The sequence below is a fragment of the Echinops telfairi genome, unplaced genomic scaffold (genome assembly GCF_000313985.2).
Source record: "Echinops telfairi isolate 266 unplaced genomic scaffold, ASM31398v2 ScPeMD7_7459;HRSCAF=8497, whole genome shotgun sequence".
Taxonomy (NCBI): domain Eukaryota; kingdom Metazoa; phylum Chordata; class Mammalia; order Afrosoricida; family Tenrecidae; genus Echinops; species Echinops telfairi.
In genome coordinates this window covers 4,947,562-4,962,797 of record NW_022111359.1, presented here as the reverse complement: position 1 = coordinate 4,962,797, position 15,236 = coordinate 4,947,562, and the positions used below count along the sequence as shown (strand labels likewise).

The 15,236-nt window shown below is 59.8% G+C and overlaps 2 protein-coding genes across 2 annotated transcripts in view; one reads left to right on the top strand and one right to left on the bottom strand.

Annotated features, from left to right (window-relative positions):
- SH3GL1 (SH3 domain containing GRB2 like 1, endophilin A2) overlaps positions 1-10,865 on the top strand; it is a 34,703-nt gene extending 23,838 nt beyond the window's left edge. Inside the window, exons 2-10 of the mRNA XM_004714261.3 lie at positions 4,162-4,230; positions 4,484-4,556; positions 7,303-7,446; positions 7,814-7,947; positions 8,237-8,395; positions 8,556-8,659; positions 9,006-9,130; positions 9,221-9,277; positions 9,532-10,865. Of these exons, the coding sequence (XP_004714318.1) occupies positions 4,162-4,230; positions 4,484-4,556; positions 7,303-7,446; positions 7,814-7,947; positions 8,237-8,395; positions 8,556-8,659; positions 9,006-9,130; positions 9,221-9,277; positions 9,532-9,728 (1,062 nt within the window). The 3' untranslated portion in view covers positions 9,729-10,865. The remainder of the gene's footprint in view (positions 1-4,161; positions 4,231-4,483; positions 4,557-7,302; positions 7,447-7,813; positions 7,948-8,236; positions 8,396-8,555; positions 8,660-9,005; positions 9,131-9,220; positions 9,278-9,531) is intronic.
- A 178-nt stretch (positions 10,866-11,043) lies between these two features.
- Positions 11,044-15,236, bottom strand: part of MPND (MPN domain containing) — a 6,669-nt gene continuing 2,476 nt past the window's right edge. The window contains exons 4-10 of the mRNA XM_045300057.1: positions 15,184-15,230; positions 15,020-15,096; positions 13,471-13,639; positions 13,309-13,379; positions 12,884-12,973; positions 11,710-11,802; positions 11,044-11,173 (exon numbers count right to left, since the gene is read on the bottom strand). Coding sequence (XP_045155992.1) covers positions 11,087-11,173; positions 11,710-11,802; positions 12,884-12,973; positions 13,309-13,379; positions 13,471-13,639; positions 15,020-15,096; positions 15,184-15,230 — 634 coding nt within the window. The 3' untranslated portion in view covers positions 11,044-11,086. The remainder of the gene's footprint in view (positions 11,174-11,709; positions 11,803-12,883; positions 12,974-13,308; positions 13,380-13,470; positions 13,640-15,019; positions 15,097-15,183; positions 15,231-15,236) is intronic.

Here is a 15,236-nt window from a genome sequence, read left to right as displayed (position 1 = left end):
AGCTGGGACAGCAAAGCCAGCATACCATCTGGTTCCTGACTCAGAGTTGGGGCGGCTGCCACAGGTCCCCTTTCTGCCAAGAGGCCTGCTCCTCTGGCTGTTTCCTGCAGCTGAGCCTCTGGTGGGGGTCTGCTCCTCACTTGGACTGGTGGCTGGGCTTTCCACTGAAAAACAGTGCCTGACCATCGCTCCCCCTTGGAGAGCCCCTCTGCAGAGGGGATCTGCGCAGCCCAGGCATGTGGGAGGGCATCCCTCCTCAGGGTCTGACTTGGACTTTCAGGAGAGCCCAGGCCCCACCTGACCCAAGCCGCCGTCAGGCCAGATGTAGACTGGCTACTTTCCTGTTTCTCTCAGCTCTGGGCAGCTAGTCTCTCAATCTGCAGCCCCGCAACCCTGTACCCCAAGCCCCCTCTTGCCTGGGACCCCTGGAGGCACCAGACCCCAGGACTCCTGGGGGTGGGGGCAGAGAAACATGGTTGGCAAGTCCTTCACCATCAGGTGACTCCCAAGGGAGGTCCTGGGGCCACCACAGACTCTGAGCAAGGCCCCACGGCCGGCACAGTGACCCTCGCACACACTGCCCTGCTGGCCTGCTAGCAAGGAGCCCTGGAGCACAGAGGGAGGATCAGGGGCGGGGCGAGCATCCCAGCTGTGCCCCTGCCAGACTGCTTCACTGGGAGGGAGCCTGTGGTGGAAACACGGGCTGTTGCCATGGCTGTGCTCTGCACGGGGCTCTCGATGCGGGGAGGCCGCCGGGAGGGGCAACCAGAGCTGGAAAGAGGTTCGGAGATAGCAGCCACCTCCAATGAACTGCCATCCAGTTCTGGAACATTCTAGCCCTGGTCATGGGGTCACATCAGTCCCTTGGGGTCCTCACTGTGCCAGGCAGCACCCCCTTCCCTGATTTCTGGCCAGGCCACAAGCCAGAGTGGAGCCTGGGGGCACTCAGTCTCCCTGTCTTTAGGAGGGGCTGCTGGACCCTCCTTCATTGCCATGATGGCCAGTTAGTGCCACAGAGCCCTCCACTCCTCTGACTGCCTGCTCCAGTGATGCCCCATCCATGTTGCTCACCTTGCTCTGCTGAGGGGAGCCCAGTCCCAGGGTAACCACCAGGACCAAGGGGAGGCGCTTGGCTGCTTGTATCCCACGTGTGTCAGACCAGGACTGCACCCCTGGGGTTGGTGATGGCTGGTGTTTCATAAGGGGATCGCCAGGCCTTTCTTCCAAGGTCCATCTGAGTGGGTTTGGACTGCCAACCTTGGGTCAGCAGCCAAACATAAAGACAGTGCCAGGGCCACCTCCTGGGGGAGTAGGGTGGACATTGTCTTTGTAAGAAGGAGAGAGAGATGGATGGATGGATGGATGAAGGCGTAACAGAGGTGGCAGAGACCAATAATCTGGAGTGCAGGAAGGGTCCTCCCTGGGGCCAGCAGAGGGCTCCGGGCCGGCCGGGGAGCCCAGAACGGGAGCAAAGCCACCCCTGACATGGAAACCCCCTGGGTGCCAGGTGGACCTCTCTGTGGACAGAGACCCTGCCAGATCAGCACATTCCAGCCGAGACCCAGCCCCCTGGCCCTGTGCCTTTCCTGAAGGACTTCCGGGTGGCACTGCCTGGCAGCTCAGGAACGTGCCTTCTGGGGCGGGCCGTCTGTTTCCCTGAGGAGAGGAGGCACTCGCCTCATCACACCCGTGTGGGTGGCACAAGGCGTCCTTTGTGTGCTGGGTGGCCTCTACTGGTGACTCAAGCCTAGGGGGGAGGTTGCTGGGTGAGGGGACACCAGCGCTGGCAGCCCTGGGGGCAGGGCTCGAAGGGCCTGTGCCCCATGCACCAGGTCAGGCTCCCACTTGCAGCTTAGTTGCTGATGAAGCAAGTCGGCCTCTGGGCGTGGGTCTCAGCCCTGGGCACTAGGTTGTGGTGAGCAGCAAAGGAGACGGAGTCCCATCCCAGGCGGTGCTGGGCCCCTGCTGTAGCCACCCTTTGTGGGACCTAAAGTACCAGCCCCGAGGTCTCCTTGCCAGCTGAGCTGCAGGGCTCGGGCCACATGCACCTGGGAAGCGGGGAGCCCAGGCTCACCCTCCCACCATTGGGCTATCCCTGGGGACGCCTCGGCTTCTGGAGAAACCTCTGCCCCTCAGAGCCCAGGACCTTGTGGTCACATGCTGGACCACCTGAATCCTGAGATGTGCGTCTGTCTCTTCCTCTTCCCTTGGTCCATCTTCCCAGCAGCACTCTGCCTGGGGAGGTAGGTGGGTGTTTTTAGCTGCCCCATCGTCCACTCTGATGACGATGACCCCCAGGACAGGGTTTCTGGGTTGTGAGTTAGCAGCCAAGAAGACACTTGCTTTTGAACCATCAGCCTTTGAGTCGGGAGCCAGGCACCAAGCATGTCACTGCTGTGAGGTCAGCCTGCCCTAGACTCACAAGGTTGTAAATGGAGTCTGGGGCCCGATGGCCTCATGTGGGTCAGCAGGAGGTCTTGGTCAGAGGCTGGAGCACCCTTCTGGTAAGGTGTCTTGAGACCAGAGGTGTTCAGTGCTGTGGCGCTATGGGGGCACGTCTGAGTCCCAGGGCGCCTCTTTCACTTCCTTCCTCTGAGCCCAGGGGCTGGCTGGGGTGCCCCCCAGAAGGAAGACGCGGTTCCACGCTTCGCTGCAGCCCCCCCTCCCCCCAGGCCCTCTCCTGGCCCTGCCCCGCCTGTATTACCACCATCAAAAGAAGTGAAACTGCTCGGGAATTAAAGCGGAACACCCAGAAATCCCAGGGTGAGGCAGGGTCTCTCCATGACCTCTAGCAGTAGATGGGGAGCGCAGCCCCACACCCCTCCCAGGCTGGCACGGCCCACCTTCCATCCTGCCCCTCTGCAGGGGACTCCACCCTCTCTTGCACTGGCTCGTCTCCTGGGGTGGGTACAGGGGACAGCTGGGAGACCACTGGCCTCAAGGCCCCCAGAGCCTGAAGTCCCCCCACCTGCCCCCTGCAGATGGAGAGGTGGTTGCCCTCATCCCGTTTCATTGAGGGGACACTGAGGCTGGCAGGGCAGGCTGCAGGAGGGGCCTTCCTCAGGTTCTCAAAGCCACGGGGCGCTGGGCATCTGCACAGACCTCTGTGAAGTGCTGAAACGCAAGGGCATCATTTTGAGGACTCAGGTGCTCCTGACCCAAGCCATGGTCTCTCACTCGCGTCATCGGCGTGTGGAAGTTGGACACTGAGTACCCATGGCTTGGGAGATGGACCGGCACGTGGCTGCAGCATTGGGCACCAGTACAGTTGTGAGGATGGACAGGACCCGGCGATGTGTCTCCTTCTGTTGTCTGTCAGTCTCTGAGTCGGAACCTACTCACCTAACAGTGGCAACCGGGAAGAGGGGGTGGAGTTACATCCTGCCTGGGCAGCCCAGCCTCCAGTGGGGAACTCCAGGAATGTCCCCAACCAGACAGCTCCTCAGGAAGGTTCCTTAGCCTTGGCCCGGGGAGGGTGGAAAGGGGGGGCAGGACCCCAGGGGGCTGCCCAGTGAGCTGAGGGGAGAGTGGAGCACCTTGATCAGCAGCCTGGGGACCAGGACATGTGATGTCAGGCATCACCTAAGCGCGGCTCCTGCTCTCCTCACCCAGCACACTTGTCCTGAAGGGCCAGGTGCGCACACAGCTGAGTCCTGTGCTGCTGTCTGCAAGTGTGGCCCAGAGCTGGGAGAGGCGGGGCAGCACCCCACCATCAGCTCCTGGGCCTGGCCACCAGCATGGTGGTCTTTATTTTGAAAGTTGACCCTAGACCTTGGAAGAACGGATGGACCCCCATCAGCTGCCCAGGATGAGCCCCATCAGCTCCTCACCAGCCCTAATGACCGAGCCCAGCCTCCCATCTCGGGGTTGACTTTGGGACCCAGCATGTCTGAGCACTTCCTAGGTGTTCACATGCCACTGTGCCCAGGACAAGGTCCTGCCCTGGGGCCCCCAGCCTGGTGTGTGTGAGGCACACAGGGCAGCTGGCAGCCTCCACTCTGAGGGGGCTTCTGATGTCGGTGGTCGGTGGCTGAGCCCGTAGCAGCTTCCCCTGTCCCGTCACCTGCCTGTGTATGGTACACAGCATCCTGAGTGAGTGGGGCGTCCCGTCCCATCTCCCTTGAGGCTCACCCTCCCCCCCCCCCCCTTTTGTGCCTGCAGCTGGTCAGCGAGAAGGTCGGAGGAGCCGAGGGGACCAAGCTTGACGATGACTTCAAGGAGATGGAAAAGGTGAAGGGGATCGTGTGTCCTGAGCACGGGGTGGAACTCTGGCTAGAGGGTGAGGCCTGCCCACACGTGGGCCCAGGCCACACCTCAAGTAGATGTGCTGGTACAAGGTCCTGCACCAGCCCTGGCCTGCAGAGCTGGAAGCTCCGTGGTTCTCCCCAGGGAGCCTCGGGGACTTTCCAGAAGCTTGGGGTCCAGAAGCTGGTACTCTGGGCTCAGGGCCCTCGAAGTGAACCTCACATGCTTCCTCTCTTAGAAAGTGGACGTCACCAGCAAGGCTGTGGTGGAGGTGCTGGCCAGAACCATCGAGTACCTTCAGCCTAACCCAGGTGGGTGCCCGCCTGCTGCTGCCTGGGGCCAAACTAGACACGCTTCAGGCACAGCGGGATCCAGGAGTCTGGGCATGTCCTCTGGTGACTGCATTTCCTGCTTAAGCGGCCAGCGGCTCGTTCCCACCTCACTCACTGAGTCTCCCTGAAGTGCTCAGACTGTCGGGCAGGCCTGCGGCTGGGTCATCAAGGTTGAGGTGGCCAAGACCCTTCCCTGGAGCAAGAGCCCACCCAAAGCTACTGTACCAGGAGTCGAGGAGGGGGTACAGGAGGTACCCCAGGGCCCTGAGCCCTGGGTCTGTGCTGGGAGAAGGGCTGTGTAGAAGGGGCATCGCTGCTGTTTAGTAACTGATGGGGCGGGAGCTGGGGGTGGGGGTGCCCTGTTGTTGTTGCTGTCAGGTGCCGTTGGGTCGGCGCCGACCCACAGCCCCCGTCTGCACCACAGAAGGGAATCCTGCGGGGCCCTGTGCCGCCCCCACAGCGGTCCCTCTGCCTGAGCCCATTCCTGCAGCCGTGGTGTCCATCCGTCTCATCAAGGGCCGTCCTCTCTCCCCCCGCCCTGCTGCTTCACCAACATGCTGTCCTTCTCCAGGCACCGGTCTTCTGACAACACGTCCAAAGCACGTGAGACCAAGTCCTACCATTCTTGCCTCTAAGGAGCATGGATTCTTCTGTGGTCTTCCTTAGGCAACATCCACCTTTCACATGCATAGGAGGCAATGGAGAATACCCGTCCTCTAGTAACATAGCTTTTCAGTATGCTCTAAAGAGGTCTTGTGCATCAGATTTCTCCAGTGCAATCAGTCTTTTGATCTCGAGTGCTGCTTCCATGAGTACTGATTGTGGATCGAAGTAAAACAATCCTTGACCACGTCAACCTTTTCTCCATTTATCAGGATGTTACCTCTTGGTCCAGTGGTGAGGATTTGGGTCTTCCTTACACGGAGGTGTCATCCACACTGCAGGCTGCAGTCCTTGATCTCCCTCAGCAGGGCTTCAAGTCCTTCTCACGGTCAGCGAGCAAGGGTGTGTGGTCTGCAAACAGCAAGTTGTTAATACGCCTTCCTCCCGTCCTGAGCTGCACACTCTTCTTCATGCAATCCAGCTTCTCTGATGATTTGCTCAGCACACAGATTGAACGATGAGAGGATCCAACCCTGACGCACCCCTTTCCTGATTTTACACCATGCAGTGTGCCCTTGTCCTGTTCACACAACTGCCTCTTGACCCATGCACAAGTTACTCATGAGCGCAGTGAAGTATTCTGAAATGCCCATCCTTCTCAAGGCCATCCACAGTTTGTTATGGCCCACACAGTCAAAACCGAAGTTCACATCTTTCTGGCAGTCGCTCTTTTGAGCCAAGATCCATCTGACAGCAGCAACGATACCCCTTGTGCCACGTCCTCTTCTGAATCCGGCCTGAACTTCTGGCAGCTCCCCGGCAGCGTGCTGCTGTAATCGCTGGCGATCCCAGCAAGATGTCACTTGTGCGTCGTCAGTGATGACGTTCTCTGGCTGAGCATTCTGTCGGGTCCCCTCTTTGAAATGGCACGGACACACGAGGGCTCCCACTGCTGCTTCAGCTCCTGAAACATGCCAGCGTGCGCTGTCAAGTCCCGGAGCCTTGTTGTTGGCTGATGCTTCCTGTGCCGTTTGAACGTCTTCCTGCAGCACATTTGGTTCTTGCTCAGATGCTGCCTCCTGACAGGGTGGGCATCGGCTCGCTCTTTCTGGTCCAGCGATTCGGTGTGTTCTCTCCATCTTCTCTTGATGCCTCCGGCGTCATTCCATATTTTGCTTATAGAATCTTTCAGAATCCCACCTAGAGGCTTGAATGTTTTTCTTGGCGTTCTTTTAGTTTCAGATATGCTGAGTGTGCTCTTCCCGTTTGGTTTTCTCATTCAAGGTCTGTGTGCATTTTTGTATAATTATTTGGCTTTGGCTTTTTCTTTGAAATTTCCTTTTTTTTGACGATCGTTCTATTGGGGGCTCTTACAACTCTTGCTACAATCCGTACATCAATCGTATCTGACATATTAGTACATGTACCCCATCGTTCTTTTCTAGACATTTGCTTTCTATTGTCCCTTGGGATTGGCTGTCCCCCCTCCCCCCGTGGCACCTTGATAGATGATAGATTATTATTTTCATTTTTGAAAGCTTCTATTCAGCTCCTTGACTTCATCCTTTCTTCCGTTTGCGTTAGCTGCCCTACGGTTAAGAGCAAGTTTGAGTCTCTTCTGACGTCTCCGTTCATCTTTTCTCTCCTGTCTGACCTTTGTGCGCTTCATGAATGGTGTTCCTGATGGCCTCCCACAGCTCATAGATCTTCTGTCATTAGTGTTCAGTGCCTCAGCTCTGTTCCTGAGATGATTTCGAAATCCAAGTGGGATAGACTCAAGGTGGACAGTGTTCTGCCTCCTTTGTTTAGGCGTCCGGTGTTTGAACATGCTTCAGATCTATGCGTTAGCTTGTCAGCGACTTCCCTTCTCTGCAACCTGTTCTTAGTAGCTCCCTTGGAACCGGTTCCCTTTGGTCGATCCTGCTGCCGCGTGGAATCCCAGTGACTCAGCTTCCGGCATCACCGCAACGCACACGCCTCCACCGTTCAGCAAATTCACAGACAGTTGGTGGGGGGGGTCCTCAGTGCCCACAAGAGCTGCCAGCCACTGTGCCTGACAGAGGGGTACTTTCATGATGCTGGGTGTTCCTGCGCCGTACCCACCTGGCCCCAATCCTTGCAGCCTCGCGAGCCAAGCTGACGATGCTCAACACAGTGTCCAAGATCCGGGGCCAGGTGAAGAACCCCGGCTACCCGCAGTCCGAGGGCCTGCTGGGCGAGTGCATGACGCGCCACGGCAGGGAGCTGGGCGGCGAGTCCAACTTCGGTGAGCAGGGCCCCCACGCACGGCTGGGCCTAAGCCTGCGTCCTGTAGGCAGTGTGTTCCCAGAACCTTCTCTGGAGGACCCTGTGGTTTGTACAGCAGGGTCCGCCTCTCACACCATGCCAACTGGTGCCCCCCATAAGCTGGGGGCAGCAGCAGGACAGCCAGAGCCCTGTCTGTTCTCTGCTGCTCCGCCCCCATGGCCCCGTGGGAGAAAGAGGTGGCCATCTCCATCCTTGAGGATTAGGGTCTTGGGCTCCCCCGGGGGCAGTGCCGGTCTGCCTTCCAAGGTGGCTAAGTCGGAACTGGCACAGTGGCCTTAGTGTGGCATGACCCCAGGGCACAGGTGACGACCTCTGCCTGCCCCCAGGTGATGCCCTGCTGGACGCAGGGGAGTCTATGAAGCGGCTGGCTGAGGTGAAGGACTCCCTGGACATCGAGGTCAAGCAGAACTTCATTGACCCCCTGCAGAACCTGTGTGACAAGGACCTCAAGGAGATCCAGGTGCACACACTAGCCCCACATGCACACCCACAGCACCCACTCCACGTGCACATTCACTGGCATACATGCTTACCACACCCCACATGCTCGTCCACAACCATGCACACCAGACAGATAGCCCTCATATACATACATCCACACCAGGTACACACAGCCCTGTGTGGGCTCACGGTACTCATAACACACACACCCCTGCCTCCACCCCAACCTGCCCGGGTGCCTGGTTCTGGCTGAAGGAGCAGTAGGTGCTTGTAGAGGCAGAGGGGTGACGGCCATCCCTGTGCCCCAGCACCACCTGAAGAAGCTGGAGGGCCGGCGCCTGGACTTTGACTACAAGAAGAAGCGGCAGGGCAAGATCCCCGACGAGGAGCTGCGCCAGGCCCTGGAGAAGTTCGAGGAGTCCAAGGAGGTGGCGGAGACCAGCATGCACAACCTCCTGGAGACGGATGTGCGCACCCACCCCTGCCGGGGCCTTGGGGGCGGAGGCAGCAGGGAAGGGTGGACCCTGGGGGCGGAGACATGGGGTTAGGCAGACCCTGGTTTGGGGGTGGGGCCAGGATGGGCGTGGTGTGGAGGAGCCACGCCCACAGCCACACCTGGCCTGGCAGATTGAGCAGGTGAGCCAGCTCTCGGCGCTGGTGGACGCACAGCTGGACTACCACCGGCAGGCCGTGCAAATCCTGGACGAGCTGGCTGACAAACTCAAGCGGAGGTGAGGGGCCCCACCACCCACCCAGCCGAAGTCTGTGTTCCTCCCAGGATTCCCGGGGTGGGGGCGGGCTTGCCCTCGGCCAAACCCTACTGCCAGTTGCAGGGTATGGACAGCACCCTACATCGGCCTAAGCCGGGAGCTGTGCCCCAGCGTGTGACGTGGCCATGCTGACACTCTGGGACAGAGGCTCACCTTGGCTGTCACAACCTGCCAATCTGGGTGGGGAGGCTTTCCTTCCTTGCCACAGTCACCCAGGGGTGGGTGGTCAAGGCCCCCTCCCACTCCCAGCCTCTAGTCCCTAGGTGTGGGCTCCCCGCCTTGATGCCGCTCTGGTTGCTCCCTGCAGGATGCGGGAGGCCTCGGCCCGCCCTAAGCGGGAGTTCAAGCCCAAGCCCCGGGAGTCCTACGACCTGGGTGAAGCGGAACAGTCCAATGGGGGCTTCCCCTGTGCCACAGCACCCAAGATCTCAGGTAAAGCATGGGAACCGGCGTGACCCACTCCTGCTGACCACATGAGGGCAGGCTGAATGGACCACAAGCACCTGTCTTTCTGGGTTACAGCATCTTCATCCTTCCGGTCTTCTGACAAGCCCATCCGGACCCCCAGTAGAGTTATGCGTGAGTGTCCCGGTATAGGACCCTCCACTCCCATAGGTGGGCGGGACCCCCACAAACACACTCCCATAGGTGGGAGCTGCAGGCCCCGGGCAGCACCTGCCTGAGCGATGGCGGGTGTGGTAGAGACATTGGTGTCCCTCATAGCTTACCTGCGTGCCCCACTCCCCACCCGCCCCAGCAGAGAGGGAACAGGGAAGGGTGCCCAGAGGAAAGCTGAAGGGCCTGTCTCTCAGCCCCTGCCCCTGCCCCCCCAGCACCCCTGGACCAGCCGAGCTGCAAGGCCCTGTACGACTTTGAGCCGGAGAATGACGGCGAGCTGGGCTTCCGAGAGGGCGACGTCATCACGCTGACCAACCAGATCGATGAGAACTGGTACGAGGGCATGCTCAACGGCCAGTCCGGCTTCTTCCCGCTCAGCTACGTGGAGGTGCTGGTGCCGCTGCCGCAGTGATCACTCACGGGGCTCCCCTCCCTGCCCTCTCCAGGGCCGGCCCCTCAGGGTCACCCCAGGTGCTGCCCTCGGCCTGTGCTGCCTGGCCCAAGCAGGGCAGTTTACCGACCTCCCCGCACCCAACTCCACCTGGCCTGTAGGGTGGAGCCATCTTCCTCCTACTGGCTCCGCCTCCAGCCCAGTCGGACCCCCAGGTGGGGCTGACACAAAGGTGCTCTCTGAAACACTAACTACCCCCAGCCCCCTGGGGCTTTGGTGGGCCCCTCTTCCCAGCCTGGGGCCTCCCACCTCCGTCCTCAACCCAGGGCTCACACCCTGCCTGCCCAGAGTCCCTAGTCTTAGGGGAGAATGGGTTATACCACACCTTTGGTTGTAATGTCCCCCATGAGGCTCCCTCCCCATCCTGTTACTGATGGGGGTCTTCTAGGGCCCCACCCTGTGCCCTGCACCCCAGGCTCCAAGCAGCAGCCACCTTCCAGGGATGGGGGATTTTTTGTAGCCACCCGGCCAGGGCCTCTCCCCATCCTTTGTGCAGTCAGCTCCCTTGGGCCATGGCCCTGGTCTGCCCCAGGCCCAGCCAGCCTCCCACTGTGTCTGTCTCATTAACCCTCTGCAGCCCACCCAATGCGATTACCACCACTATTCCCCCACCCCCCACCCCCGTATGCCCCACTTTTCTACTTGCCCCCTTTCCTTCCCACTGCCCCAGCCAAGCACAAACAAGGGGTGTGTCTGGCTGCAGCCACTACCAGCGACACACACTTTAGCCCCCAGCACGGGACCATGGGCCACAGCCCCCGCTCTCCCCAAGATGGGCAAGCACAAAGGTTTCCAGGACAGGACCCTCCCTGGCGCCTGGGCCACCTCGGGAGCAGGGTCACTGCAGACTGACCCTCCAGACCAAGGAGGCCACTCTTGGGAATCCAGATCCCCAGAGCAGGCCCCGCCCCCTCTGCAGCCAAGGAGGTGCACAGGCTCCTCCCACACCCACATTCCCCACCCGCTCACCGGGACCTGCCCTGTGTCCCTGGCCTTTGCCGGACACAGGCACCCTTGGAAGCAACGTCTAGCCACCCAGGGCACATTGAAACGGAACCCTGGTTTTTAAAAAAGTATTAAATGTCTCTTTGTACACACCGTCACTTTGTCACAGTGTCTGCTTGGTGACCACTTACCCTCAGAGTTCCCACCCACCCTGTCTCCATGTGTCCTGGGCCCTCCCGGCACCAGGCTGATCCCCTGGGTATTGTGTGTGTGGGGGGGGGCAGTCTGTGGTAGGCCCCCCTCTGTCCCAAGCGTAGTGAGACTCGCAGTCGACGGCTGCCGGGGTCTTTATTACGGGAGCGGCAGGGCCGGGCTCAGCTGCCCTGTCTGAGGACGTTGTAAACCTGCTCTAGCACGTGGCACAGGCCCGGGTCCTTGGGCATCCGGCTGGCCAGCGAGATCTGCAACGGGGAGGGGGCGCCCTGCTCAGGGGGCTGCCTGAAGGACTGACGGACGGACGCATGGGGCGGGACCAAAGGCTGCGCTCCCATCCTGCGTTTCTCCCTCCGCGATGGGAACCCTGTGTGCAGCCTTTAGTCTTTTTTTTTTTTGGTATGGGGGTGTGTGTGGCTACAACGCCGGAGCAAGAAGGGTTTGTAAGCAAGAAACCCACTGGGTGGGCGCTGGGCACCACCAGGGTGGGGGGGTTGACGGAGAGAGCGAGCTTGGGCACTAGTCAAACCGCGCAAGCCCCCTTCCGGGCAGCCGTGGTATTGCACAGGCCCCAGAGCGGCCGCCCCTCCCAATTTGAAAACACCCCAGTGGGACGCCCCAAGGCCGCTCCTGGCTAATTCCCGGCAACATTGTTGTACAGACAGGAAGGAAAGGAAAGTGACTGACCTCGAACGTGGGTATAAATTAGCGGGGGGAGGGGGCCTCCTCCAAAGGGGCCCCCTTAGAAGGGCGTGCCCAGTGCTGGTTGGGGCCCAAGGCGCACCTTCAGCTTGTCCAGGTAGGTGTGCTCCTGGCTCCAGGGCTCCTGGAACCTCACAAGGTCAGGGGCGCCCTTGTAGAACTCCAGCAGCAGCATCTAGGGGTCAGACAGGAGGAACTCACTGCCCCTTCCCGCTGCCCTCTGCCCACTGTGCCAGGCCACAGGACACCCAAATCTGTGCTGGAGACTCCGGAGGAAAATGACGGTAGACCAAGCCCCGAGCTCCCAACCGGGTGTTCCCGCATTAGCCCTTCTCCCCCCACAACTCCCACTTGCAGAGTCTGCCCATGTCCACAGGGACCCAAGGTCACTCCCTGGCATGGCCTCATCCCTAGGCAATGCTGCCAGCTGCTGGTCAGTCGGCCCCACCTCTCAGCGACCCCAGGCACAAAATAAAGCCACGCCCAGTCCTGCCCCACCCCATATGTTTCTGATTGGATGATTGTGTGGGAGAACTGCCCCTGGGGATTTCCAGCGCAATTTTAAAATTTTTTACGGGAGCAGAAAGCCCCATCTTTCGCCCCATCCATGAAGTATTCCACTTATTGGCGTTAAGGACTTCGTTTGCCCAGGATCTACCATCCACGCCCACGGAAGCAGCAGTGGAGAATTAAAAGGGCGTGTTGTCCTGGGCAAGTCTGTGGCCGAAGACCTCTCCAAGGTGCTACAATCAAAGGACGCCACTGGACGGAGGTACTCCTGAGCCAAGCCATGGGTACTTTCAGTCACCTCATGTGCATATTCAAAAGCTGAACCACAAATACGAGGACCACAGGACTGGTGCCACTGAAGGATGGCACTGCCAAAGAACACCCAGAGAACCCTGAACCTGGACCACCCACGGGTCTCCGTGAGTCGGGACGGACTGGGCGGCACCTCATGGTTCTGATGGGAGCAGATTGCGAGGCCTTTCTCCCGTGCAGTGACTGGCGGGGCCACGGCCCCGTGCTTTCATTTCGCAGCGGAGCACTTCACAGTGGCGCCACCGGGGCTCCCCTGAAACCTCCAGCTCTGTTTCGGAGGTCTCCAAACCTTCGTCTAAGGACCGGGGGCTCCTCCCCTGAGGGCCCAGTGGTGGGTGGGCCCAGAAACCCCCCTGAGCAGCGGGGAAGGTGGTGGAGGTGGGGCGGAGGGAGGGCGGGTCTCGCAGAGGGACGAGGAGGGAGCTGTGGCTCACCATCTCCTGCAGGACATCGTTGGTCAGGAAGCCGTCCTGCACGTAGACCGTCTCCACGTCCATGGGGATGCCGTAGTCGCCCGGCCGTTGCTGGTGGGGACACGGGTGTGCGTCACAGTGGCCTCATCACCCCCCACTCCCCACTCCAGGGACACCAGGGTGGGCCCCTAGGCTGGGAGCCCCAGAATCAAGATTCCATTCTTGGCTCAGCCTTGTGCTTGGGGGATAAAAGCCACATGTCAGTGTGACAGTGGGGGGGGGGGAGTGGCAGCCGGAAGGGGGGCTTGCATCCTTCCCTCCCCACACATGGGGATCGCACATGTTGTCCCACACATGCAGACCCTGGCTGAAGCCCCTTGGAAGCCCAGCCCCATCAGGGCACTGAGGCCGCAGACCAGTGTCCACTGCCCAGGAACCTCACCTACCTCAGGGGGCGGCATCACCCAGAAAGGCAAGATCTTGGACTCAGGGCCAGGGTTGCCGGAGTAGTAGGGTGCTGAGGGGGGAGAGAGGGAGAGGGGCTGGGCCCTGGGGCTGGGCGGCCAGCAGCTCCAGCCCACCCACCGGCCCTCCATCCCAGCACTCACAGCAGAGCAGGGCCAGGCAGGGCTGGAAGCCGTTACAGGAGCCCTGCAGGCGCAGCTGGTAGTCCATCTGCGTGTCGATGTCCTGGAGCGAGGGCAGTGCTGGGCTGTGCGGGTGGCTGTGGTACCAGCCCACCAGGGACAGACCCCGTAGGAACAGGCTCTGGCAGACCTGTCAGGGCCACAGTCAGGGAGCATGCACTGCCAGCCAGGCCTGGGGACTGGGCAGGGACCAGGGCAGACCCGGTCTCCACCTACCCAGAGCCCAGGGACAGAGGGGACAGTGGCACCTACGCCAAGGACAGAGTTCGGAGCAGTTGGGAAGCAGGAATGGGATGGGAGATGGCCATCAATGACATGACACCGTGTGGGCCAACTGCTGAATGGAAACTGGATCTGCTCTGTACACACACACACACACACACACACTTCCCATTCACAATAAACAAAAAACAAACTTGCTGCTTTTGTGTTGGTTCTGACTCAGAGCAGCCCGATGGGGCATTCACAGTAATTTTGTTTCAAAGAAAGCACGCTGTCACCAAGTGAGGGTAAAAGAAGACCCAGTGATCTGCTCCCATCCAGAGAATTGATCGCCTGGGAAACCCTATGGGACGGTGCCCTAACTCTGCCATGGGGGGTTCGCCGGAAAATCAACAACTTCACAAGCTCTTAACAGCTACTCAGCCGCTGGGAAGATGGCTTATTGCGCTCTTAAACTAAGGTGACCAGACGTCCCGCTTTTGAAGGGACAGTCCTGATCTTTAACAATTTTTCCCACGTCCCGCGGCGTTTTTAAAAAGTCTCGATTTTTGGAAAGAATGCACCACAAGTTAGGGTCGATGGTGTTCGGCTGCCATGTGGCTGTTTCGCCAGGATAGGAGTTTTATCAATGGTGTCCCGCTTTACCAATGTTAAAATCTGGTTACCCGCTTTACCAATGTTAAAATCTGGTTACCTTATCTTAAACCAAAACCCAAACTCACTGCCAGCGAGTCGATTCCGACACATAGCGACCCTGTTGGACAGGGTAGAACTGTCCCTGTGAGCGTCCAAGGCTAGCTTTACAGGAGCAGAAAGCCCCGGCCACTAAGCCATAGTGCTGCCATAACATGGAACAGCCACGCGGGGGCGGCGTTAGTACAGAAATGGATTCTCCCACAGTTTTGGAAGCTGGAAGTCACAACTCCTGGCGCCAGCTCTAGGGAAAGTCAGCCTCTTATCTAAAAAGCAATTAACACAGGACATTAACCTGGCCCTATTAGCATAACAAAGCTCACTCTCAAACCAGATTAGAACCAAGGGTGCAGGGATTAGCACTGGGAACAGTTTTTTGGTGGGAGGGGAAGGCATACACCATTCAGTCCTTAACGGAGAGAAGATTGGACAGAGGGGTGCACAGAGACCCAAAGGCCATGCTGGAACCACACCGGGATGTCCCCCAAACTGTGCTTGCACCTCGGGGTCAGTGCGTCACACACTGGTTGCCGCCCTGCAGAGCAGACACTGTGCCAGGCTCCAGGCCCCACACTTTGCCCTCTTGCCCCCTCACCTCCTCTTCAATGGTGGCCGCTGTGTCTGCGTCGCCCAGCCGGCTGCGACAGGGGAAGGCTCTCAGCACCGTGAGCACTGTGGGGAGGCAGGAGTGAGGCTGGGGGGGTGGGGGGAGAGGTTGGCCTGACCCCCACACCCAAGAGCCCCGCTCCAGATACCCACTCTGGCTGTTGATGTCCCAACGGCCTCCCAGGTACCCCACGACCTCACTCCGA